Source organism: Saccostrea cucullata, unplaced genomic scaffold, assembly GCF_032062105.1.
Source record: "Saccostrea cucullata isolate Sc308-1 unplaced genomic scaffold, CSIRO_AGI_Scuc_v1 ctg1779, whole genome shotgun sequence".
NCBI lineage: Eukaryota > Metazoa > Mollusca > Bivalvia > Ostreida > Ostreidae > Saccostrea > Saccostrea cuccullata.
The window spans coordinates 50588-77500 of NW_026937888.1; the positions used below are offsets into that span (position 1 = coordinate 50588).

Consider the following 26913-nt stretch of genomic DNA (forward strand, 5'->3'; position numbering starts at 1 on the left):
AGTATTTTTATCTCACCTCATTGAAGTGGAGGCTTATGTGATACCCTCAGCTTCGGCATTCAAGGTTAAAGTTTTTGGTGCAGTTTTTTTATGTGGCACATTGATAAGAGATGCATGCAAGATGCTTCTAGTGTGTTTCATTGTACCAGATAAGGTTTCAGGTGCTGCAATTTCAGGAAAGAAATGTTTTTGGAGTAAGTTAATGTTTCTGGTGCAGGTTAAAGGTTTTGGTGAAGGTCTCATATCCAAGTAACTATAAACCCTATGTTGACCAAACTTGTGTGGATGTTACATCTAAGGATTCGGCTTGCTTCAGATGCTGGATCTAACCTACATTTTCTAGATGAGTGTACAGGTTAAGGTCTATTTCTATAAATAAGATGCTGGGTTTGAATTACATTTTCTGGATGAGTGACTAGTTAGCCGGGCTTATTGCTCAAAGAGCAATTGCCGGCTTATGTCATCCTGTTCAAGGCAGGAAGTCAACCCCATAGTCGCCATTTTAAAGTTACGTGCAAAAATATAGTTCTTACTCTCAACCGCTTTTGAGATAATACAAACGCTAAATAAAGCAACAAAAATAAAACGATGTTTTATCTAATAGTATATAAATAAACATTAGTAGTAATGACTTTGAAAACTTCAGTCCTAAGTCAAAGAACATAGTTTAATTAGCGTAAGGATTTTTGATAATCAGTGTTATCGTAGTTCTGTACACATACGAGGTAAAGCAGGTGAGGGAACCAGACTGGCCTGTTTGTTTACATTCAACTGCGGTACCAGATTAATTCTGATTCTGACAAAATCGAACCGTGGTATTAGGATTGAAAAACTCACTGTCAGTGTCTTATCATTTATATTGATAGTTTTAAAATAATTTTTTTCATCAGAATATAAACGTGATTCATGCAAGAAATTCATTCTACTCTGTAAATGAGCCCGGCTCTCTGTACTTCTGAGTACTTTGCTTTTTAATTTTAGGATAAGTCTGTTTCCAAGTTAACTGCAAACCCCATACGATGAAAATTGCATAAATGTTGAGTTGCACACTACTATATAGAATATTAGTTTAATGTGGGACTTTGTCTTAACTAAAGACAACATTAATTGAGATGAGCTATGTAATTAAGGTTTTCCGTTTCCAACGGAAGACCTTCTACTGATTCTGATGATTAAGATTATTAAGGTCTTCCGTCTTCAGCGGAAGACCTTCTTGTTATTCTTAGGTTTCCTTTTCACTTTTATTAAGGTCTTCCGGCTTCAGCGGAAGACCTTCTAGTGATTCTTAGGTTTCTTTTTCACTTTTTAAGGTCTTCCGTCTTCAGCGGAAGACCTTCTTGTTATTCTTAGGTTTCTTTTCCACTATTTTTATTAAGGTCGAGAAAATTTCCGTCTTCAGCGGAAGACCTTATTGTTTTTCTTCGGTTTCTTTTTCACTTTTATTATTATTTTTTTTTTTCTTACCGATTTTGTGCACGCGATTTCTCGAAAACGGCTCAACAAAATCTTATGAAACTTTCAGGACGTATGGAACATCACTTGAACCTTATGCATTTTTTTCCGTTTCGATGACGTCACTTCCGGTCTAGAGATATCGTCGATTTTCTGATTTTTAAGGGTCATTTTGTCCACAATTTTCCCGAGAAACGGCTCTAGATAGAAACTTCAAACTTTGAGGCTAGGTAGAGCTATGTCTGGAGAGGTGCATCAGGTATATCAAATCTACCGGAAGTGACGCTCGTCGGCGCTCGCTATGGCCCGAAAATAGACCTATCACAAATTTCAAAATTTCTCACACCTTTTCTTCGATATTTTTTTACCTGAAAATATTTTGTGAAAACGTATAGAACACAAGAAGTGCAGAATTTAAAGATCTTTCAAATGATATCTCGAAAAAAGGGCTGGCCCCTAAATTTAAGGGCCTAGAGGGGCCAACAGTTTTTTCTTTATATCTCAAAACGTATTAAGAATTTGTAATACGTCAAAGAAGCAAAGTTGTTCAAAATGACAAGCTTAATCTATTGAAGTCGTCAGAAAACGTCCGGCATCGTCACTTCCGGCCAAACCGGAAGTAGTCGAAAAACGCGTATTTTTGCCGTTCTTGACAAGTTTTTTGGTAACAAATGTCTCTAGAAGCAAAAAAATAATTTTTTCGTCCGTTGTCGTCACTTCCGCTCAAACCGGAAGTAGCAAAAAATTGCTTATTTTTGCATTAATTAACATAGCGTTAAAGGATTCAAACCATTTTTAGGCGTTATTTCTCATTTTTGTTAAAAATTAATGCTACTTCCGGTCAAACAGGACGGAAGACCTACTCGTTGCTTTGCAACGAGCTTTGCTCTAGTTGTTATTATTATTGTTTTTTCTTACCGATTTTGTGCACGCGATTTCTCGAAAACGGCTGGATAGATTTTCATGAAACTTTCAGGACTGATAGAACATCAAACAAAGCTGAAAGTAATTTTTTTGTTTTGATGACGTCACTTCCGGTTTTGAGATTTCCGCGATTTAGTGATTTTCAGGGGGTCTCATTGTCCATCATTTTTCTCTAAAATGCCTTTAGACAGAAACAATAGATTTTCAGCGATGATAGAGCAATGTGTGCTGATATGTCACACACCACTCTTTTTCTCCGGAAGTGAGGCATGTCGGCGCTCGCCATGGCTCAAAAAAAGTCCTATCGAGGATTTAGAAATTTCTGACACCTTTTCTGCAATATCTTTTTACATGTAAACATTTTGTAAAGACATATAGAACAAAAGTTGTAGAGAATGTCACGATCTTTCGAAAAATATCAACAATTAAGGGCTGGTCCCTATAATAAAGGGCTAATAGGGGCCGAAATTTTTTCTTTTATATCTCAAAAAGTATTGAGAATTTGTAATACGTGAAAGAAGCAAAGTTCAGAATGTCAAGCTTTATCTAATGATTTCGTCAAAATACGTCCGGCGACATCACTTCCGGTCAAACCGGAAGTAGTCAAAAATTACATATTTTTGCCGTTCTTGACAGGTTTTTGGTTTACATATGTCACTGGAAGCTTAAATCTTAATTTTCTGTCCGTCGACGTCACTTCCGGTCAAACCGGAAGTAGCCAAAAATGGCTTAATATTGCAATAATTAATATAGATTTGGAGGATTAAACCATTTTTATACTTCATTACTCATTTTTTTTTTAAATGAAAGTTGCAGATGTACTTCCGGTCAAACAGGACGGAAGACCTACTCGTTGCTTTGCAACGAGCTCGGCTCTAGTCTTATTATTATTATTGTTTTTTTTCTTACCGATTTTGTGCACGCGATTTCTCGAAAAAGGCTAAATGGATTTCTATGAAACTTTCAGAACCAATGAGACACTACTTGAACTTGATTCATTTTTTTCGGTTTTGATGACGTCACTTCCGGTTCGGAGTTTTCTGCGATTTAGTGATTTTTAGAGGGTCATTTTGTCCGGCAGTTTTCTCAAAAAGCGCTTAACACAGACGCATGAAATTTTCAGTGATGCTAGAGCAACCTTTGGAGAAGGGTATTAGGTATATCATAACTATCGGCAGTACAAAGCGCTGGCGCTCGCTATGGTCCGAAAATAGTCCTATCGCGAATTTCAAAATTTTTAACACATTTTCTGCGATATCTTTTTACCTGGAAATATTTTGTTAAACCATATAGAACAAAAGAAGTGTAGAATTTCAAGATCTTTCAAATCATATCTTGTAAAAAGGGCTGGCCCCTAAAATAAAGGGCCGAGAGGGGCCGAAAGTTTTTTCTTTATATCTAAAAAAGTATTGAGAATTTGTAATACGTCAAAGAAGCAAAGTTGTTCAAAATGTCAAGCTCAATCTATTGGGTTTGTCAAAATACGTCCGGCGTCGTCACTTCCGGCCAAACCGGAAGTAGTCGAAAACGCGTATTTTTGCTGTTCTTGACAATTTTTTGGGTAACATATGTTTTGGGAGCATAAAATTAATTTTCCGTCCGTCGTCATCACTTCCGGTCAAACCTGAAGTAGCAAAAAAATTGCTTATTTTTGCATTAATTAACATGGCTTTAGAGGATTCAAACCATTTTTAGGCGTTATTTCTCATTTTTGTAAAAAAATGAAAGCTACTTCCAGTCAAACAGGACGGAAGACCTACTCGTTGCTTTCAACGAGCTTTGCTCTAGTTATTATTAAGGTCTTCCGTCTTCAGCAGAAGACCTTATTGTTTTTCTTAGGTTTCTTTTCCACTATTTTTATTATTATTGTTTTTTTTTCTTACCGATTTTGTACGCGCGATTTCTCGAGAACGGCTCGCTCGATTTTCATGAAACTTTCAGGTCTGACGAAACATCAAAAAGTCTAGACATAAAATTTTTTATTTTGATGACGTCACTTCCGGTTCGGAGTTTTCTGCGATTTAGTGATTTTTAGAGGGTCACTTTGTCCGGCAGTTTTCTCAAAAAGCACTTAACACAGAAGCATGAAATTTTCAGTGATGCTAGAGCAACCTTTGGAGAAATGCCCTTTATATATCACAACTACCGAAAGTACGAAGCGCCGGCGCTCGCTATGGCTCGAAAATTGTCCTATCATGAATTTCATAATTTCTAACACCTTTTCTACGATAACTTTTTACCTAGAAATATTTTGATAAAACATATAGAACAAAAGAAGTGTAGAATTGCATGATCTTTCAAATGATATCTATGAAAAGGGCTGGCCCCTAAATTAAAGGATCCAGAGGGGCCAAAACGTTTTATCTGATATCTCAAAAAGTGTTGACAATTTGTTAAGCATCATAGAAGGAAAGTTGTTCAAAATAATAAATAGCAGAGGCAGAGATCATTTAAAGTCGTTAAAATACCGTCACTTCCGGTCAGGCCGGAAGTATTTGTAAATGGCTCGTTTTTTTGCACACATAACCGTAAATGTCTATCAATCTCGATATCATCGTCTTCAGAATTAGACGGAAGACTTATTTGTTGCTTTGCAACAAGCTCGTCTAGTTATTATTATTTTTCTTACCGATTTTTGTGCACGCGAGTTCTCGGAAACGGCTTGGTCGATTTTCACGAAACTTTCAGATCTGATAGATATTGGTCTGAACCTTATTGGAAATTTTTTATAAGTACGTCGTCACTTCCAGTCGTGAGATATGGACGATTTACTGATTTTAAGAGGGTCAGCTTGTCCGGGCAATCACTAAAAAACGAATGAAGATATTGACTTGAGATTTTCAGTGAAGGTAGAGGAAGGATTGCTAAATTGCTTTTTTGAGTCTCTATCTTTCCAGCGCAAAAGGCGTTGAAGCTCGCCTGAGCTCGTTATAATTATTATTTTTCTGACCATCAAATTTTGTCATGTGATTTCTCGAAGACTACTGGATAGATTTTTATGAAATTTGCAAGAACAATGTGTTGCTATCTGCAGTTATTATATCCTGGAGATTTTTTGGAAATTCCTTTCTGGTGCCAAGTTACAGACAATTTTCTGATTTTGAAATGACATTTTGTTTGCGGATAATCTAAAGAATGGTAAAAGATATCACTGTGAAACTTTCAGGGATTATAGATCGTGATAAGTACTATCCAAGACGCGATCTTTTGTACGTCGTCTCTACTTCCTGTCGTAACGGCATGCAAAGAAAAAAAGTCAAATTTTTGAACTTTTTTGTTTTTCAATATTTTCAAATCATATTTGTATGGTTGATAGAAACATTTCTCATTGGGCTGAATATATAATTTGTTTGTAAATTGATGAATTCGAACTCGAGATATTAACATTCAAAAGTCTGAAGCGGGATCTTAATGGCGGCGGTCTCTGTCAATTCCGACATTTCGCAATAGGGGTTTACAGAGGCAGCCGAGCGTTTGCTTGAACGAAAGTAACATAAGGAGCAATTAAATGTGTAGGGATACTTGGATTGTCACGTCGAAGGTTCGTTGCAATTCGGTGTCAAACTACATTTATTATCCAAGGTCTACTTACAAGTCTTCTTTAATTGGTTTTGGTTGTATCTCAAAGTAGAAATAGAAAAGAATTAATGTGCAAATGAAGTACAATATCTATATCTTTTGTTTTGCATCACGGTAACACATAGCTGAAATCATAGTTATAATTAATAGTTTTTCAAGAATGTAGTAAGTAAAAAACGTGACCACTGTTTTCTAATGCACACTTGTGTCATATTAAATCAATAGAAAGGACAACTGTTACAATAAGAAAATATTTTATTTTTAAAGATAACAATTTTTCAAAGACCGTTTAATTGACCTATATAAACATTTTATTTTCTCAATGCAAGTTATTGAACATAATGGAATCTTATTTTTTGACCCTCGTAGGGCGATCGGGGCATTTTTTTTTCGGTGAAACATACCACCTTTTTCATGAAAGTGTAAGTAATCGGAATAGTCAACTTTCGTGATTGAAAATTGAAAAATTAATCATTCATAGCTGTTTCACTGCTTTAGTTTTATTTGCCTTTATACGATTGATTGATTGATTGTATACTGTTTAACGTCCCTCTCCAGAATATTTCACTGATATGGAGAGGGCACCATTGCCGGTTAAGGGCTGCAAATTTGGGCCTATGCTCGGCACTCAGGGCCAATGAGCAGGGAGGGATCTTTATCCTGCCACACCTGCTGTGACACGGGGCCTCGGTCTATACCGTCTCATCCGAAGGACCATGAACATTCCAAGAGAAATTTGCTAAGATTTACTCGTTGCGTTTGGCGCGAAATTATGAATAGTGACCCTTCTTTCATAATTCCAAGACAGATTAACTGTTGCAGAATTATATGTACATACAAGTGAAGTAAGAGGAGTTGTTCAAATAGCGTAATCGATAAGCGTACTGGATTTTCACGCTAGTGACCCGTTTCAATTACCAGTGTGTCCAAAATATGTTATAGGTTATTTTATAGGTTATTTTTCGGAATCGGACAGAAGACCTACTCGTTGCTCGCAACGAGATCGTTTCTAGTTATTATTCTTTTTTTTTCTTACCGATTTTGTGCAGGCGATTTCTTAAAAACGGCTTGATGGATTTTCATGAAACTTTCAGGACTTATGCAACATAACTTGAACCTTATGCATTTTTTTCCGATTTGATGACGTCACTTCCGGTTTGGAGATATTGTCGATTTTATCGTTTTTGAAGGGTCAGGTTGTCTCCAGACTTTCTCAATAATGGCTCAAGATAGAATCATGAAACTTTGAGGTATGATAGACCAAAGTCTATAGATATGTATAAAGTATTTCATTTTTTTCGGAAGTGCCGCACGTCGGCGCTCGCTACGGCCCGAAAATTGTCGTATCGCGAATTTCAAAATTTTAAACACCTTTTCTACGATATATTTTTACCTGGAAATATTTTGTTAAAACATATAGAACAAAAGAAGTGTAGAATTTCAAGATCTTTCAAATGATATCTTGTAAAAGGGGCTGGCCCCTAAAATGAGGGGCCTAGAGGGGCCAAAAGTTTTTTCTTTAAATCTCAAAAAGTATTGAGAATTTGTAATACGTCAAAGAAGCAAAGTTGTTCAAAATGTCAAGCTTTATCTATTAGAGTCGTCAAAATACGTCCGGCGTCGTCACTTCCGGCCAAACCGGAAGTAGTCGGAAAACGTGTATTTTTGCCGTTCTTGACAGGTTTTTGGATAACATATGTCTCTGGGAGCATAAAAATTAATTTTCCATCCGTCGGCGTCACTTCCGGTCAAACCGGAAGTAGCCAAAAATGGCTTATTTTGAAGGTTTTTGATGCAAAATTGAAATTATAAAGTCACTGGAGACGACTTAGCTCATTGCTTTCTTTTTTGATGTCACTTTCGGCACTTCCAGTCAAAACCGGACGGAATTCCGGCCAAACCGGAAGTAGTGGAAAAATGCGTATTTTTGCCTTCTTGACAAGTTTTTGGGTAACGTATGTCTCTCGGAGCATAAAAATTAATTTTCCGTCCATCATCGTCACTTCCGGTTAAACCGGAAGTAGCAAAAAATTGCTTATTTTTGCATTAATTAACATAACTTTATAGGATTTAAAGCATTTTTGGGCATTATTTCTCATTTTTGTTAAAAAGAAAGCTACTTCCGGTCAAACAGGACGGAAGACCTACTCGTTGCTTTGCAACGAGCTCAGCTCTAGTTCTTATTATTCTTTTTTTTTCTCCTTTTCCTAGACGCCAACTTTGAGGCCTCATATTTCACTCATTTCTCATCGGATTTTGCTCAAATTTTCAGACATTATACACATCGATACACTCTATCAGAATGCCGTCTTATATTTCAAAAATATACTCCCGCTTTTGAGTTATTTCCCTTTAAATGAAAATTTATAGGCTTTCATTTCCAGATAAAGGCTCAGAGACCACAAAAACTGGAGCAGAAATTCTACTGATTTTAGATAGCAGAAGGATTGAAGTTGTGCATGCCAGTTTTTGTTTTTCGATTTCTTTATTCAAAATGGCGCTATATAGGGGTCAAAAATTAGAACGCATAAAAGAGCGAAAAATTACACATATTTTACCTTTTATCTTGAAAACTAAAAATATTTTGTTAAGACATATTGAATAAAAGTTTTGCATAATTGCAAGAGCTTTCATTTGATATCATTGAAAAGGGGCTGGCCCCTAAAATTAGGGATCTAGGGGCCTTGAAAGTTTTTGCTTTATAACTCAAAAACGGTAAATATTTTGATATGGTTGTCGATTATAAATTGTTCCTTTATATCATTTCTATCCTATAAAAATATTATTTTGTTCGAGTCTTACGTATGGTAAGAAAAAAAGGTAGATCCGTTAACATGGCACCGTTCTCATTTTGCTATTGAAGGAGAACTTTTTATGCGTATAATTGAAATAAACATGCCATAAGTAATAAATATTTTGCAACGCTGATCATATTTTTTTTTTTTGATTAGGTTTTAAATGTGTTTTTTGGTTCCGGTACAGAGTATTCGATGGCAACTTTTTCTTTTTATTAATAAAGATCTTTCCAAGAGAGAGAGAGAGAGTGATAGAAGTAGGAGTATCTTTTCTTTGTTTAAAATGAACACAAACAATTTAAATGAAAACAATATACACCCAGATCTCATAGAAACTTTTTAAAGAGTCAAATAATACACCATTATTTATTGCTTGATTCTCACATTCACCTGGAACACAGATTCTAAGCGTGTATACCATTACGTAATCTATCCGTCAATTACACGCGGCCGAGAAATCTAAAGCGACACTCCACGGTGAACCATTGACCCTGCAGTCGTAGGCAAAATAATTGATATATTAAAACCTTTCTACAACACGACAATTAATGAAAAATTCTTATTGTCGAATATTTGAGATTAATATGGTGGCTTAGATTTGTTTTAAATTTGAACGTGATGCATATTTTAACTAAAACAGCTATCTAGGTTTTGTGTTTTTTTTACAATTACGCGACCAACCATTCTTTCCATCGCTTCTTGACATTAATTTCGCCGGGTGGTAGACGTGTCTAATTTACAAACTTACGGGAAAATATTATTTTCTTTAAGTAAATCGAATCTTTAAAAAAATCTTAAATTGTCTTAGGTTTGACTTCAGCACAAAACCCTGGGGCATTTACTTTACATGAACTCAGTACATTAATCATATTAATCAGTCTTCAGTTTTTAGATGTTCGTTAGCTCCATGTTTAATTTTACTTTTTATTTTGACGATTCATTGCGTAATTAGGACTATAGCGATCTGTGGTTACTTTACTTCAACCAATATTGAATTAAATACATAAGCTTTGCCCTTTTCACACACAAATAAATCCGTTTTCAACACAAATTTTCCCAAACACATTTTTTTTCCATCACAGATTTTTACCATGTCTATACCAATTTTAAACTTTTAAAGAGAATCTTCCGAATCATAAGGATAGAATTATAGTCAATGAAATGGATTAAACATCGATAGTTAACTCCGGCACGTGTAAACTTCGAAAGTGGATTCTGTGCTGCACCATGCATACTTATATTACAAGTTCGATACTAGTAAAGCTGAAAAAATAATTCAAGATTTGAAAGCCATGAACTTAATTTGTAAAATAATTTATTCAAATCCTGTAAATGATTAGTATACCCGGTAGTGTGCTAACATTGTAATTTTGTTCCGTGATTAAATATCGGTACCAAGTTATACAATGTACATGTAAGTAGTAATAAACTCGCATCCTATGTCCAGAATCGAAAATTTAAGAACTTATATAACAATCTGCAGCTACTGAATATCGAAAACTTATCATGTACACCTTAACAACCTAATTTAAACTATTAAAATAATATCCGGCACCATAGTCAAAACATTTGTATCGTTTATCATATATAACTCAGTATTTTCTTTAAAATTATGAACTTATATCTAACACACATTACTTTTCCTGGTTTAAAAAAATAAATGTACGAAAGAAGGCAAGAGAGAGGCATTTTGTTCAAGTACATTCATGTATTTAACAGAGAGTCTCCCTGTATCAATTATTGTCTAATTTATTTTATTAAACATAACCCCCCTTTCTTATTTAAATTAAATTTATTTGTTGATTTTATTCAACTTCAAGCACAATATGTAAGTACTAAAAGTCCATGCATGGATGCTATTGTACATCAGGAATTTTCTTTTATCTTTTATCCATGCATTTCTCCTTCAAGGAAAATAATTATGAATAAATTAATTGAAGGATGTGTATAAAAACCATGTGGTTTGGGTTTGTCAATGTGTTTTAGATCATGATCAGCAAATCACAACTCCTTGGGCCTTTCTGTCTAACGGAATAATAATAATCTCGAATGTATTACATATACACCATAACTCCCCCATGCACCCCACGCCCTTTCCCCAAAGTTTGAAATAAATATTCTTATTCAATGGACTGATAGTTGTACGTAGCCTAAACTTTCAACACCCCTACCGAAATATTTCATAGGCAAAATTCTTAATCATTTTTTTTTGGGGGGGGGGGGGGGGGATATGATTGATATGTTTTAACGTCCCTCTCAAGAATATTTCACTCATATAGAGATGCCATCATGCACTTGCCAGTGGAGAGCTTCAAATATCCTATAATCAGCACTTAAGGCCTTTGACCGGGGGGAGGGGGATCTTTTTCGTGCCAGCACCTTAAGCGACACGGGGCCTTGTTTTATACAGTTTCATTCCAAGAACAGGCCTCCACGTCCCACAGTGGGATTCGAACCCACGATGTAAGGATGAACTCCTTACTTTGCGACTATAGAACAGACGCTCTAATCAGTGCGCTATGAGGGCGACCTTGGATGATATAAAATAGTATCATTTCAATTTGGACAATTTTTGTTTAAGTTCATACTTGATAAAAATTGTTTATAGTCCGCCGGTTTCAGATGACTTAAAATAAGGCCATTTTAACAAATTCAGGGCCAATGACAGAAAAGTTGTAAAATTCCTGTCAGAGTTATGAATTTTGAATCACTAAAAGTTGTTTCAGATTGAAGGTTTGTCTTGACACAGAGCCAATTCTGTTAAGATCAAGGTCACTGACAGAAAAAAATATTTTCTTTCCCATGCTATGAATTAGTAAATGAAAATCATTGGAGGCTCTTACTTGAAACATAGATTACTTATGATTGGAGGTCGTGTCATGACCCTGATCAAAGGTCTTTCTAGCAAATCTAGGTCACTGACAGAGAAAAAAATGTTTAAGCATAACTTTGTAATTAAAATTCACTGGAGGCTCATACTGAGAAGAAAGGTTGTTCACATAAGAAAGTGCAGTGATCTTGACCCAAGGTCGGTACTTCCTGTCCATAGCTCCAACAGAAGACCTACTCGTTGCTTTGCAACGAGCTCGGCTCTAGTTTCTGATCTATGTTTTTTTTAGATCCACTTCCACCTGGTTCTATATTACACAGTGAAAGTTCTTTTGCTCACAACAACCTCACCTTAAAGTGGACTCCTCCATCCAATACCTTCATTACCAAATATGAAGTGATGATTGACAGCACAATACAGTTTACTGCAGGTAGTAATCCATGGACCCATTTTACAAAGACATTAACTCCTGGTAAATACTATGTTGTCAGTATCGTGACAATCAGTGGTACATCAAATGAACCAACTGGTGAAAAGAGGAGTGCAGTACACACAGAGACAATCAGAATTAACCCAACAAGTAAGAAGAAGATTTTATACTGCTAACAATTCTGATGAAAATATAACATAACATTTTGTTAGTAAGAATATAAAAAAATTTTCATTTGACTCAAGAGAATACTGAGGTATGTTAGCACCTGCCTTTGTTAATATTTATCAATTATATTTTTTTTCTTTTTAAGGACCGGGTCCACCTATTAATGTAAATTGTCCACAACATCCAAAGGACATCTCTTTAGAAATATCTTGGGAGCCTCCTACGAACCCTAATGGAGAGATTGTGATGTATCAGATTCACGTAAATCCTGGAGGTCTTACTATCAACACACCAGACAATGTGACAAAATACAATGTCATGGGGTTAAGTGAAGGTATTTTTTTTCAGTTTTAATACAGCAAATGAAACCTGATACATAGGTAGTAGTAGAATCATTTAAGGATGACGTTTATACTCATGTTTCAGAAAACAGAAAGGAAATTTTGTAAAGTATAATATGTTAAATCAAAAATTGCTCTAAATGGATAAAATTAATTAGTTTTGACCCAATATCAATTAAAAAATTAAATATTTTATTATTTGAAGAAAATATACCGGAACAAAAATCAATGTATGGCAATGCAGAGGAAATTCGGACTAAATTTTTAATTTTTCATTTTTGTCAAAATCATTTATTTTTTGCAATATTAATCACAATGTAAAGGTTACATGTGTTTTTGAACATCATTTTGCAAATGTTATATGCGTTAAAACTAATAAATTATTGCATATAAATGAATGCTATGAAATAATGAAATTCAAAAATATGAACAAAAACCAATCCAGACAACATATCTCAATTATTTGATCATTGACCCCATATAATGTTAATACCATGAGAATTAGGGCAACAAAAGTAACCTGATTCTATAAATAATTTTGAGTTCTTATCAGTCAGATTTTTTTAATATTCGATTATAAATGGGGAAAAAATATAAAGATGACAGAGGAAATTCGGACTGTAATAATTATCAAATTTATGGTCAAAACTCTAATCATTTCTTTATATGAAGCAACACTGTTCAATTGCTTTAATATTTCATTATCTAAAAAGCTTTGTTACTTGTAATATTTGTGAGTGAAGAAAATATTGGTCATAGTGTGAAGAATTGAGGTATTTCCCGTGAAATACTCAGGGGCCACTAGCATGAAAAGTAGGTCATTGACCTAGTAATTTGAAATTGAAATTTAACACCAGAATTATAGGTGTACAATGTGCAATAGGTGGTTTTTCGTTCTTATCAGTGGAATTTTTAGTCCGCTGAGTAAAGGTATACCTTAATGCTATTTTTTTCAAACTATTAGTGAAGGATGAGGAAACATAAGCATGAGAAAGATCAATTTTATGATTTTATGAAAATGATACCTTATTTCTTTAACAAAATCAAAACATTTCACACAGTGAAAGTCATAATTCAGGAAATATAAAATATAAATACATCACAGATATATAAGAAATAAGGTATCATTTAAAAGCATATATCGGGTTATAAATACGGGATGGTACGAGATCAAATACTAGTACGAGTATACTATAATATAAAGTCTTATTTGATCTTGCGAACAACCTGTTTTATATCCTGATAGATGTTTGAAAATGATACCTTATTTCTTAAATAATTAGATTAAGTTAATGTCATTCAATATTTATATTTCAGAGGTAATGTATAATTTCACTGTCCGGACAATTAACGATGCAGAGGAAGCACAAAAAGTTAGTGATCCCAGTGAGGTTATCAACTGTTCAACTAAGGCTGGAGGTAAATGAATATACAAACTGACTAGAGAGCAAAAACTTTGCGTATTAGTTGGAGCAACTGAAAGTCACTTGTTTATTTTTGGTTTTCTTGGAAGTGTAAAATTTGGCATTTTGTCTGCTTGAAGGTGTGCCAATAATTTTTGCCTAATTTATTTTAGCAGACAAGATTTCAGCTCATTACAAATAAACACTAAGAAGGGTACTGACTATATTAGCGATCAAAATTTAAGCGGGCTACCATAAAACGCAAAAAAATTAGCACCCCACTAAAAAAAAACCCGCTATACAGAATATAGGAATAGGGACTCAAAAATTGGAGAGTTAAAGACATGAAAAATTTAAAAGTCTGAAAGATATTTATTTTTATTAATTTTGCTTTATTGATCTATAAGGTTAGCATAATAGCTGAGATAGTGAGTGTTTACTTACACAACAAGATATAAATAAATGTTAAACATGACAATTTTACATGAGTATGAGTGTATAAGATATTTTGAAATCTTCTCAGGAATTGAAAAATCATGATTAATCATATTCATTTAGAGGCATCCTCAGATACTGAATATTAAAATTTGTTTCTCTCCCCTGGGAATAGGGTTGGGCTACATTGGGCAGTTCAAGTTTGCATGGGCATATCTGGAAAAGTCTTCCTAAATTTTCTTCTCAAATAGAGGAATGCCATGATCATGCAGTTACATAATGGGGATGTAGACTACTAGTAAGCTAGCTCTATAATCTCCGCAATACACTGTAGTAGGGATAATATTAGTTACACAGTCAGTTAGTGACCTAATACGGATTAATACAGTGTCTGAAATGGAAATCCGTATTGGGCGAGGCGAAGCCGAGTCCCAATACGGATTTCCATTTCACACCCTGTATGAATCCGTATTAGGTCACTAACTGACTGTGTTACGAATTTATCCCGCTGAAGACCTTTTACAATATAAAAAAAATATTTGTGCATATTACGAAAATATTAAGTTTTAATCCAATAACAATCAACATAAAATGTTACGTTAACAAGAAAATTAACTAAACTACCTACGTAAACCGTTTCTTACTCTTAGCCGCCATTTTTATTTACAATAACAACGCTTCGAACGGAATCGCGTGCCCGATTTTCACATTACGCCTCGACCGAGACGTAATACGGAAACTGAGACCTAATACGGAAAATTTCAGGGCGTTCACGTGATTAGCTTTTATCCAATCAGTAATCGACAAATTTGTCTGAAGCGGGATAAATGCAGATATTAAGAACTAATACAATTGTTTAAATTTATGTATAGAAGCTAGTATAAAATATATTGAAGATTTTTATTGTTACTAAACCATTTTGTTTATTGAATTTGATATTTATGTATCAATAAAACTATACATGTATAATAAGTAAATAAATCAATGTTTGATATGAAAAAGATCATCATTACCGGTATATTTAAAGCACTGTTTAAAAAAAAAAATTTAAACAAGGTAGTTTTTCTTGAAATATTGGCATTCTTATTTATTTTCAATTTCAGTATCTACCCCTCCAACTAAGTTAAATATAAGTGAAATTGGTAGCAGAGGGTTCAAAATTAGATTTGAAAAACCTGTAAATGTGAATGGTCAGTTAGCTGGAAACAAAATTATTGTCTTGGAAGGATCCATCTGTGTGCAAGAGATCTACCTTGTAGGACATTGTCCGCAATGTAAGGTAAGGAACAGATATATACATAAATATTAAAGAATGGAGGCGTACAAGGTGAGGACAATCCCCCACTCTGAGGAAAGACATTTCTCGATTCTAAAAGTTGTATTTTTCAATATTATATTGTGTATATCATCTTTACACATTTAATTCTGTATTTCACTGCTTTAATATTTTATTAATAATTTATTTTTCACTCATGTTTTTATGATATGTGAAAACAAAAAAGAAAAAGCTTCATGTATGACTCAAACTCTCTCCATAGCGCAGGGTTTAGGCCAAGACCAAGCACTTTAACCACTATGCTATGAAGTACATGCATTATAGACGTCTGTCAATGTGATTTAAAGGAAGCGTACATTTTTTCAGAAATTTGCGATTTTCATATAGAATGGCTTCATGCATATTCCATTTTTTGGACAAATGAAATAGATTTCACAGTTACGTTTCCATCATTTAAGTGTTAACAAAAAATGGAGACTTGACCAATTCATGTTCAAAATTCATTTTTAGCTCACCTGAGCCGAAGGCTCAAGTGAGCTTTTCTGATCACATTTTGTCCGTCGTCCGTCCGTCTGTCCGTCTGTCTGTCTGTCCGTCTGTAAACTTTTCACATTTTCGACTTCTTCTCAAGAACCACTGGGCCAATTTTGACCAAACTTGGTACAAAGCATCCTTGGGTGATGGGGAATCTAAATTGTAAAAATGAAGGGACATATCCCCTCGCAAGGGGAGATAATCAAGAAAAGACAAAAATAGGGTTGGGTCATTAAAAAAATCTTCTTCTCAAGAACCACTGGGCCAGTAAAGCTGAAACTTATATGAAAGGATCCTGGGGTAGTGTAGATTCTAAATTGTTCAAATCATGACCCCCGGGGGAAGGGCGGGGCCACAATGGGGAATCAAAGTTTTACATAGAAATATATAGGAAAAATCTTTGAAAATCTTCTTCTCAAGAACCACTGGGCCAGAAAAGCTGAAACTTATGTGGAAGCATCCTGGTATAGTGTAGATTCTAAATTGTTCACATCATGACCCCCGGGGGAAGGGCGGGGCCACAATGGGGAATCAAAGTTTTACATAGAAATATATAGGAAAAATCTTTGAAAATCTTCTTCTCAAGAACCACTGGGCCAGAAAAGCTGAAACTTATTTGAAAGCATTCTGGTATAATGTAGATTTTAAATTGTTCAAATCATGACCCCCGGGGGAAGGGTGGGGCCACAATGGGGAATCAAAGTTTTACATAGAAATATATAGGAAAAATCTTTGAAAATCTTCTTTTCAAGAACCACTGGGCCAGAAAAGCTGAAACTTATGTGGAAGCATCCTGGTATAGTGTAGATTCTAAATTGTTCACATCATGACCCCCGGGGGAAGGGCAGGGCCACAATGGGGAATCAAAGTTTTACATAGAAATATATAGGAAAAATCTTTGAAAATCTTCTTTTCAAGAACCACTGGGCCAGAAAAGCTGAAACTTTTGTGGAAGCATTCTGGTATAATGTAGATTCTAAATTGTTCAAATAATGACCCCCAGGGGAAGGGCGGGGCCACAATGGGGAATCAAAGTTTTATATAGAAATATATAGGAAAAATCTTTGAAAATCTTCTTCTCAAGAACCACTGGGCCAGAAAAGCTGAAACTTATGTGGAAGCATCCTGGTATAATGTAGATTCTAAATTGTTCAAATAATGACCCTCGGGGAAGGGCGGGGCCACAATGGGGAATCAAAGTTTTACATAGAAATATATAGGAAAAATCTTTGAAAATCTTCTTCTCAAGAACCACTTGGCCAGAAAAAGTGAAACTTATGTGGAAGCATTCTGGGGTAGTGTAAATTCTAAATTGTAGGAATCATGACCCCCGGGGGAAGGGCGGGGCCATTATAGGGAATCAAAGTTTTACATAGAAATATATAGGAAAAATCTTTGAAAATCTTCTTCTCAGGAACCACTGGGCCAAAAAAGCTGAAACATATGTGCCCATGGAAGGATCATGGGGTAGTGTAGATTTCAAAATGTCTAAATTATGATCAGTGGGGTAGGGTGGGGATGCATTATGTATAACAAGGGGGAAATCTGGTAAAGAACAGAATGGTCAAAGCTTCTCAGGTGAGCGATGTGGCCCATGGGCCTCTTGTTTATAGCTCCAGTAAACCCATCTTCCATGAAATATGCTTAACTGTCAATTTTGAAATAAAAGATTATCAAATAATAAGTCGTTCAGTAAAATAAAATGATAAAATGTTTTGAAGATGACATTACTGAGAACATGATTTTAGAAAAATATAACTTTTTCTGTGAAATTTGAACATTGAGATTGGAAGTATTTTGTCTCAGAACGGGGGATTGTCCATGCCTTAATATACACCCTCTTTCTTTATCCAAGAAAAAAAGAAAAATTTAGGCAAATTAAAGATAAAATCATTGAAATTTAGGCAAATTAAAGATAAAATCATTGATGCAAGTGTGTTTTTTATAACCAAGGCCTTACTCCATTAGAACCAACTGCGGGATGTGGAGAACAGTCCTTCAGATGAGAACCATAAAACTGAAAGAAGCCATAAATTGCTTACATTTGCTGAATCAGATATCCACATGTACAAAAGACTTCCTGCTTTCTTATTTAATGATTTTTGGAACAAGCATATATTCATATAATAAAAAACCCTGTCAGCTTTACAAAGCCTGTATGGATATCTATAAAGTTTAAAGAGATTTGTGCTTTTGGATATTATTATACCCGCACTTTCGAAAGAAAGTTCGGGTATATTGTTGTTACTCATGTCCGTCCGTCCGTCCGTCCGTCCGTCCGTCCGTCTGTCACACTTTTCTTCCCTGAACTCCTCCTACATTTTTCACAGTAGCTTAATCATCCTTTGGGAGATGGTTGGGGGTGTCATGTAGATGTGCAGTAAGGTTTCGGAATTTTGATTTTGCCCCGGGGGATCAAATGGGGGTCAAAAAATGACGTTTTTTATACAAAAAGTCCCTTCTTCCCTGAACTCCTCCTACATTTTTCACAGTAACTTAATCATCCTTTGGGAGATGGTTGGGGGTGTCATGTAGATGTGCAGTAAGGTTTCGGAATTTTGATTTTGCCCCAGGGGATCAAATGGGGGTCGAAAAATGACGTTTTTTATATAAAAAGCCCCTTCTTCCCTGAACTCCTTCTACATTTTACTCAGCAGCCTAATCATCTTTTGAGAGATGGTTGGTGGTGTCATGTAGATGTGCAGTAAGGTTTCGAAATTTTGATTTTGCCCCGGGGGATCAAATGGGGGTCGAAAAATGACGTTTTTTATACAAAAAGCCCCTTCTTCCCTGAACTCCTTCTACATTTTACTCAGCAGCCTAATCATCTTTTAAGAGATGGTTGGTGGTGTTATGTAGATGTGCAGTAAGGTTTCGGAATTTTGATTTTGCCCCGGGGGATCAAATGGGGGTCGAAAAATGACGTTTTTTATACAAAAAGCCCCTTCTTCCCTGAACTCCTTCTACATTTTACTCAGCAGCCTAATCATCTTTTGAGAGATGGTTGGTGGTGTCATGTAGATGTGCAGTAAGGTTTCGGAATTTTGATTTTGCACCAGGGGATCAAATGGGGGTCGAAAAATGATGTTTTTTATACAAAAAGCCCCTTCTTCCCTGAACTCCTTCTACATTTTACTCAGCAGCCTAATCATCTTTTGAGAGATGGTTGGTGGTGTCATGAAGATGTGCAGTAAGGTTTCGGAATTTTGATTTTGCCCAAGGGGATCAAATGGGGGTCGAAAAATGACGTTTTTTATACAAAAAGCCCCTTCTTCTCTGAACTCCTTCTATATTTTACTCAGCAGCCTAATCATCTTTTGAGAGATGGTTGGTGGTGTCATGTAGATGTGCAGTAAGGTTTCGGAATTTTGATTTTGCCCCGGGGGATCAAATGGGGGTCGAAAAATGACGTTTTTTTATACAAAAAGCCCCTTCTTCCCTGAACTCCTTCTACATTTTACTCAGCAGCCTTATCATATTTTAAGAGATGGTTGGTGGTGTCATGTTGATGTGCAGTAAGGTTTCGGAATTTTCATTTTGCCCGGGGGGTGGGGGGATGGGGATCAAATCGAGGTAGAATTTTTATATATTTTTTTTTTTTACATATATTTGACATGTTTAATCACCCTGCTTTCAAGAACTTCCCTAATATCTTATGCTGCAATAGCTTTAAACCATGATCATTTAGAAAATGATTGGTTTGTTTTGTGTATGTGTAAAATGGTTTCAAAATTTGAATTTTCATATGGATGGCAAAAAGGGGCTGGAATAATATGGCACCTCCCTAACCCTGGTGGTCATGATTTGTACAAACTTGAATCTACACCTCTTGAGAATATTTCCATATTAATCATGCTCTTGGTGTTCCTGAAAAGAAGAACTTTAAAGATGTGTTTCCTTTTATTCCTAAATAAAACTTTGATCCCTAATTGTGGCCTGACCCTAGCCTGAGGTGATGATTTGAAAAACTAGAAATATGTCTATAGGACATGAATGTCCCGCCAGATGTGTATTACTAATGGTACATTAAACAAGAGGCCCATGGGCCACATTGCTCACCTGAGTACTGAAGCTAAGAAAAAGTAGAAATTGGTTTATAATTGAAAAGTTAAAATCCAAAAGTAATCCCATGATCAATCATGGATTTGCTTTTCTTCAAAGAATTTTCCATATATTTCTATGTAAAACTTTGGTCGGCCATTTTGGCCCCGCCCTACCCCCTGGGGTCATGATTTGTACAAATTTTTGAATCTACACTACCTGAAGATGCTTCCATATAAATATGATGAATTATGGATTTGTCATTCTTGAGAAGAAGATTTTTAAAGAATTTTCCCATAAATTTCTATGTAAAACTTTGGTCGGCCTTTTTGGCCCCGCCCTACCCCCAGGGTCATGATTTGAACAAACTTGAATCTTCACTACCTGAGGATGCTTCCATATAAATTTGATGAATTATGGCTTTGTCATTCTTGAGAAGAAGATTTTTAAAGAATTTTCCTATATATTTCTATGTAAAACTTTGATCAGCCATTTTGGCCCTGCCCTACCCCCGGGGGTCATGATTTGAACAAACTTGAATCTACACTATCTGAGGATGTTACTCCATAAGTTTCATCTTTCCTGGCACAGTGGTTCTTGAGAAGAAGATTTTTAAAGAATTTTCCAATATATTTCTATATAAAACTTTAGTCGGCCATTTTGGCCCTGCCCTACCCCCGGGGGTCATGATTTAAACACATTTGAATATTCACTACCTGAGGATGTTAACCCATAAGTTTCATCTTTCCTGGCATAGTGGTTCTTGAGAAGAAGATTTTTAAAACATGCCACCAAATTTTCATTAATTCCCAATTATCTCCCCTTGAATGAGGGCATGGCCCTTCATTTGAAAAAACTTGAATCCCCTTCACCCAAGGATGCTTTGTGGCAAGTTTGGTTGAAATGGCCCAGTGGTTCTTGAGAAGAAGTCGAAAATGTGAAAAGTTTACAGACAGCTAAACAGACAGACAGACGCCGGACAAAATATGATCAGAAAAGCTCACTTGAGCCTTCAGCTCAGGTGAGCTAAAAACTAAAAACTAAAATTTGTATTTGTGTATAAAGTTTGATGAAAATATCTTAAACAGTTTTTTTTTCAGAATTGAAACTAAAATATAAATAAATTGGATATAGATAATAAATTCTCATCAAATTATGTATAAGTGCATGTTAAACATAAAAATGTCTTAAATTATTTCTTAAAAACTAAGCAAAATACATATTAAAGAGGAGGGAGGTCAAGGTCACAGGAATGTGCAAGATGAAGTTTTTGATGCAGCTGAATAGCTCTCACTAATACATATTAGCTTATTATGTTTGATAAAAATATCTTTAATGATTTAATAAAAGTGAGCTTAACACTTTGTTTTAAGAAAAGAGAAGTCAAAGGAAAGGTTGTGGTCAAAATGTTGTTCTAGCTGAAAAGCTTACATCAGTGTGAATTTACTATTATCAAATGAATTTTGATAAAAATATAATTAATGGTTTATTTGAAACTTAGATAAACACATATTTTAAAAAGTGAGGTCAAGGTCAAAAGAAAATTCAAGGTCAAAATAAGTTAATGCAATAATAGCTCTCATCAGTATGTATTAGCATATGAAGTTTGATTAATATATCTTGAACTGTTTATTCAAAACTGATCTAGTCTAAGACAGTGAGGTCAAGATCACAGGAAATGTCAAGGTAAAAAAGAGTGAAGCATTGTAAAGCTTTAATTGCTTACATCAGTATGTATCATCATGTGAAGTTTCATTACACAACTTGAATCATTATGGTTTCTCTAAAATAAAGCTAAACACTAATTTTAAGAAAAGTTAAGTAAAGGTCAAAGGAAAGTAAAGGTAAACAAGATGTGTTTGTGAAACACTATGCGCCCGGCGGAAACAAAGTTCAAAAAATCTATTTTTAGCATATTGGTCACAGTCAAGGTCACAAGGTCACTGGCCGTGGTGTCATTTGAAAGAACTTAATCAGTGGAGTATGCATCCCAAATATGAAGTCCCTATCTACTATGGTTTAAAAGTTATGGCCAAAAGTGTAAAAAGCTATTTTTAGCAAATAGGTCACAGTCAAGGTCATTGACCATGGTGTCATTTGAAAGAATTTAATCAGTGGAGTATGCATCCTAAATATGAAGTTCCTATCTCCTATGGTAAAAAAGTTATGGCAAAAAGTGTAAAAAGCTATTTTTAGCATCTAGGTCACGGTCAAGGTCACAAGGTCATTGACCATGGTGTCATCTGAAAGAACTTAATCAGTGGAGTATGCATCCCAAATATGAGGTTCCTATCTCCTATGGTTCAAAAGTTATGGCAAAAAGTGTAAAAAGCTTTTTTTAGCATATAAGTCACAGTCAAGGTCACAAGATCATTGACCTTGTTGTCAACTGAAAGGGCTTTATTAGAGGAGTATGCATACCAAATATCAAGTCCCTATCTCCTATGGTTAAAGAGTTATGACAAACAGTGGAAAAAGCTATTTTTAGCATATAGGTCACAGTCAAGGTCACAAGGTCATTGACCTTGATGTAATTTGAAAGGACTTTAATAGTGGAGTATGCATACCAAATATGAAGTCTCTATCTCTTATTGTTCAAAAGTTATGGCCAAAGTTAAAGTTGACAACAGACAAACAGACAAACAGATAAACAGACAAACAGACAGGACAAAAACAATATATGCCCGGGATCTATCGATCCGGGCGCATAAAAAATATTGCCACAGTTGGATAGTTTACATCAGTATATGCATCAGCATATGAACTTTGATAAAATATCTAGAAAGTAATTTCTTTGAGCTCGATGGAAAGACAGATGGAAGGGTGGAGGACGGACATGACAAAAACTAATACATGTATTCCTAATCATGGCGTAGCATAAAAAACTTGAATATACATTATATGAGGATGTTTCCATATCAAGATTATAGATGCAAATTCAAAGAATTGTGGTCCTTTGCTTTCTGTGTTTAAGTGAATGGGATGCCATAATTTATGGCAGATTGTGTATCAAATATGCATCCCTATCATATGTCACTTTATGAAAATTAGGTCAAAGGGGGGAAATCATCGCATGCTCGAAATATTTTGTTGCAGGTAAAGTACATGTCAAATATGAAAGACCCATCTCTTTTCAATCAAAAGTTATATATATATAAATATATAATATAATATTTTTGAAAAGTAGGTTAAACTTCTACGTCAAGATCAGAAAGTCAAAAGTCATGATATATTTAGAAAAGTCTTTTCACATGTAATATACATGTATAATTTAAATGCCATATCTTTTCTCTTTCAAAATGATTAATTTAAAATGTTATTTTTTGGAAAGTAGGTAAAATTTTGAGGTCAAGGTCTCACTTGGGTTAAAAAATCATAGTACATTTAGAAAGTTTTGTGGTAATGTACATGTGAAATATAAAAGCCCTATCTCATATTATTCAAAAGTTATGATCAAGGTTAAATTTATTGTGACAGATGCACATACTGTCTCTATGATCTCTTGATCTCTATGTTGTTAAATAACAACAAAAGAGATGTTAATAAACTGGTAAACTGGTCAAAGATGGCCAGACTGACAGACAAATAAGATTTATTATTACCTAACTTACTATCTAAATTATAATTAGGCATTTTGAACTGTTTCACGGTTTACTTTATGTTTTTGCGTGATCATGAAACAGTGAACTGTTGACCGGTCCACAGAATGAACTGTTGACTGGTTAAAGCGTCATTGTGATATTCAAGCGTTTTGATGATCACGACATCACTATTTACCTGCTCTATAATGAATTAAATTTAAACAAAACACACAAACAATAAATTTATTAAGTATTACTTTTAAATAAAAATATTAATTTAGTCTTTATATTATGTATTCAGCTAATTAATAGACAAGTATGTGAATAAACAATTGTGAAAACTTTTTATTGATTGTTTGTGTGTTTTTATTCCAATTTAATTAATTATATAGTAGGTTAGGTAATAAAACACTTATTCAATGACTACTCGGTGAAACAGTCAAACTGTTGTCCCTCAGTAGTACGTGGGGGAGACCTGGGAAACTGTTGCCCTTGGCCTTCGGCCTTGGGCAACAGTTTCCCAGGTCTCCCCCACTACCTCGGGACAACAGTTTGACTGTTTACCTCGTAGTCATTAAATAAGTGTATAATGTTCCCTCCCTTTCCCCCAAAACGGGGGACAATAATGCCCTTGCTGTTCTTGAGAAGAAGATTTATGATGGAAAAAATCCCCTGCATATTTCTTAACGCAAATCAATATTGTGTTTTTATGTCATTTAATTGTTTGTTTGTTGTTAAACATCCCTCTCAGGAATTTTTCACTCAAATGGAGACACCCCCACTTGAAAAATAATGAGGACAAGTTGGATTTGAGGTCAACATTCATTTTAGGAGTTTTCAACCATTAAGACGTAAAGAGACAGGAACTCGATCCTTCCCTTCACCCCATCCCAGACCCCTGTTTATATTCATGACATGTATGCAAACTACTGCTTGTTTTACATTTTTAAAAAAATATGTTAATAGCCTATATACAAATACTTTAATGTGGTCCATCTCTTTGAATGATTTTCATTCCTAATTCTAGGAGGATAGGTTGATGAATGAAATGTCAAGCAATCTTATCATTGATGCACTTTTATTTCATTTAATGCAGTCATATTGTGAACATTTCCAGTTAGAATCATTAGGAGAGTGGGGATGACCTCCAGGGGGTTCAAAACCTTTATACCATTAAATTTACATAACATAATAACACAAAAAGCGCAAAATTATGTATTGTCAAATGGAAAAAGTTTCCTACTATTTAGGAGTCACATGATCATTTGCCATTACTGTTTACAGGGACTGGAAGTGTATCTTGAGATCCCCCCCCCCCCCCCCCCGAATTTGCAGGACTATAATATAAAAAAGACTTTGGATGCCCTCCACCCTAGAAAACAGACACCACCATAACTTCTCCTTTTATTTGCTTCTCAGAAAATTCTGGTCTGGAAGTCCCCCCTCCCTCTCAGAAAAAAATTCTGTATTTTGTAACTGAATGTAACGTCGATAACGGGCGATAACTCTTTAGAATGTGAAATTCGTCTTATTGCAGCATCGGATGACCTTTGATCCTTTAAACTTTAACCTAACCAGTTGCATTTCAGACTATTTTACCCAAATCTATACCAAAACGTGTACTTACCGACTGCCATAGCTCCAACTTCATGAAATATAATCCAATTAAACACAAAATAATTCCAACTGACATACATGCAATGATGTGTACACAACACTAGGCCTAGTACTGCACGTGCAGTGCTATCTAAAAATGATAATGGTAAAACTAGTACTTAAGTTAGGTACGTGACGCAAGCCCAATGTGATGCAGGTCTTCAGATACATTTACAGTATAAGAACAAATTTAAAATTATTATTTACAAAAGATGTTTTATCTTAACTTTGCCATCTAGGCCTATTTCCAAAAACAGGAAAATAGGGTGTGTTTGCGCGTGTGTGTGTTGATGGGAGAAGGGTGGGGGTTGACTAAATTGATTGGGTATAAATGGTATATGGCAGCTTTCAAGGTGTTTCTGCCTAATCAAGTATAAAAAAAGTTTGTACATTTTGGAAAAAATCATCAAAAACGCTTTAAACTAATTTGAATAATATTTGTTGTTGATCTATATGAGAAAATAGATTTAAAAAGTTCCAATTATGGGCCAAAAATTTACCCCCCCCCCCCCCCTTGTTTCAAACCTAATTTACATCATTAATTGAATTCTGTTGTTTAATTTCAGACTGGTAATGAATTATGAATATGAAATACATGTACCTATAAGATCGAGGCCCATGGTGACGGGTCACATGTTCACTTGAGAATATTATGCTCAATTTGATGAATACATGGAGGCCCTATTATGTAAATTATTAAATTATATTGACTTTTTCTTTGGTAAAGCCTAATTTTAGAGGAGTGTGCATTTAGAGGCAAACTGATCACCCGGTGTCCGTCGTCCGTCCGTCCGTCCGTCCGTCCGTCTGTCCGTCCGTCCGTCCGTCTGTAAACTTTTCACATTTTCAACTTCTTCTCAAGAACCACTGGGCCAATTTTAACCAAACTTGGTACAAAGCATCCTTGGGTGAAGGGAAATTTAAATTGTTAAAATCAAGGGCCAAGACCCCTTCAAAAGGGAGATAATCAAGAAAATACGAAAATAGGGTGGGGTCATTAAAAAATCTTCTTCTCAAGAACCACTGGGCCAGAAAAGCTGAAATTTATGTGGAAGCATTCTGGGGTAGTGTAGATATTAAATTGTTAAAATCATGACCCTGTTGTGAATTATAGATATAAGTGCTTTTCTTATTTACCTTTGTCAATATAATCATGTTTATGTAAGTGACTTTTGCCGAACTATGACGTCGCAGTACTATGACGTCATAGACGTTGCTATAACGTTATGTTATATACTTGTTAAGTTTCAAATAAACCACTATACGGTTCAGATGTGTTTTCTATGAGTGCTACAATCTTGACATTGGTGCCGTGACCAAATTGAGATTATTTTGGAGACATTGACGGACAAACAGGAAATTATCAGAGATCTGGATGAAAAAATTCTAACAGAAACAGCAGAGGAGGATATTGAGAGAGAAATACTGGAGACAGATGAGTACAATTTCAATCTTAATTCTAAAATGA

General features: G+C 35.0%; 1 protein-coding gene across 1 annotated transcript in view; it reads left to right on the plus strand.

Annotated features, from left to right (window-relative positions):
• The window catches only part of LOC134249017 (titin-like), a 50734-nt gene that overhangs the window by 23105 nt on the left and 716 nt on the right, over nt 1-26913 (plus strand). The window contains exons 8-11 of the mRNA XM_062731390.1: nt 11870-12160; nt 12324-12512; nt 13837-13938; nt 15461-15636. Coding sequence (XP_062587374.1) covers nt 11870-12160; nt 12324-12512; nt 13837-13938; nt 15461-15636 — 758 coding nt within the window. The remainder of the gene's footprint in view (nt 1-11869; nt 12161-12323; nt 12513-13836; nt 13939-15460; nt 15637-26913) is intronic.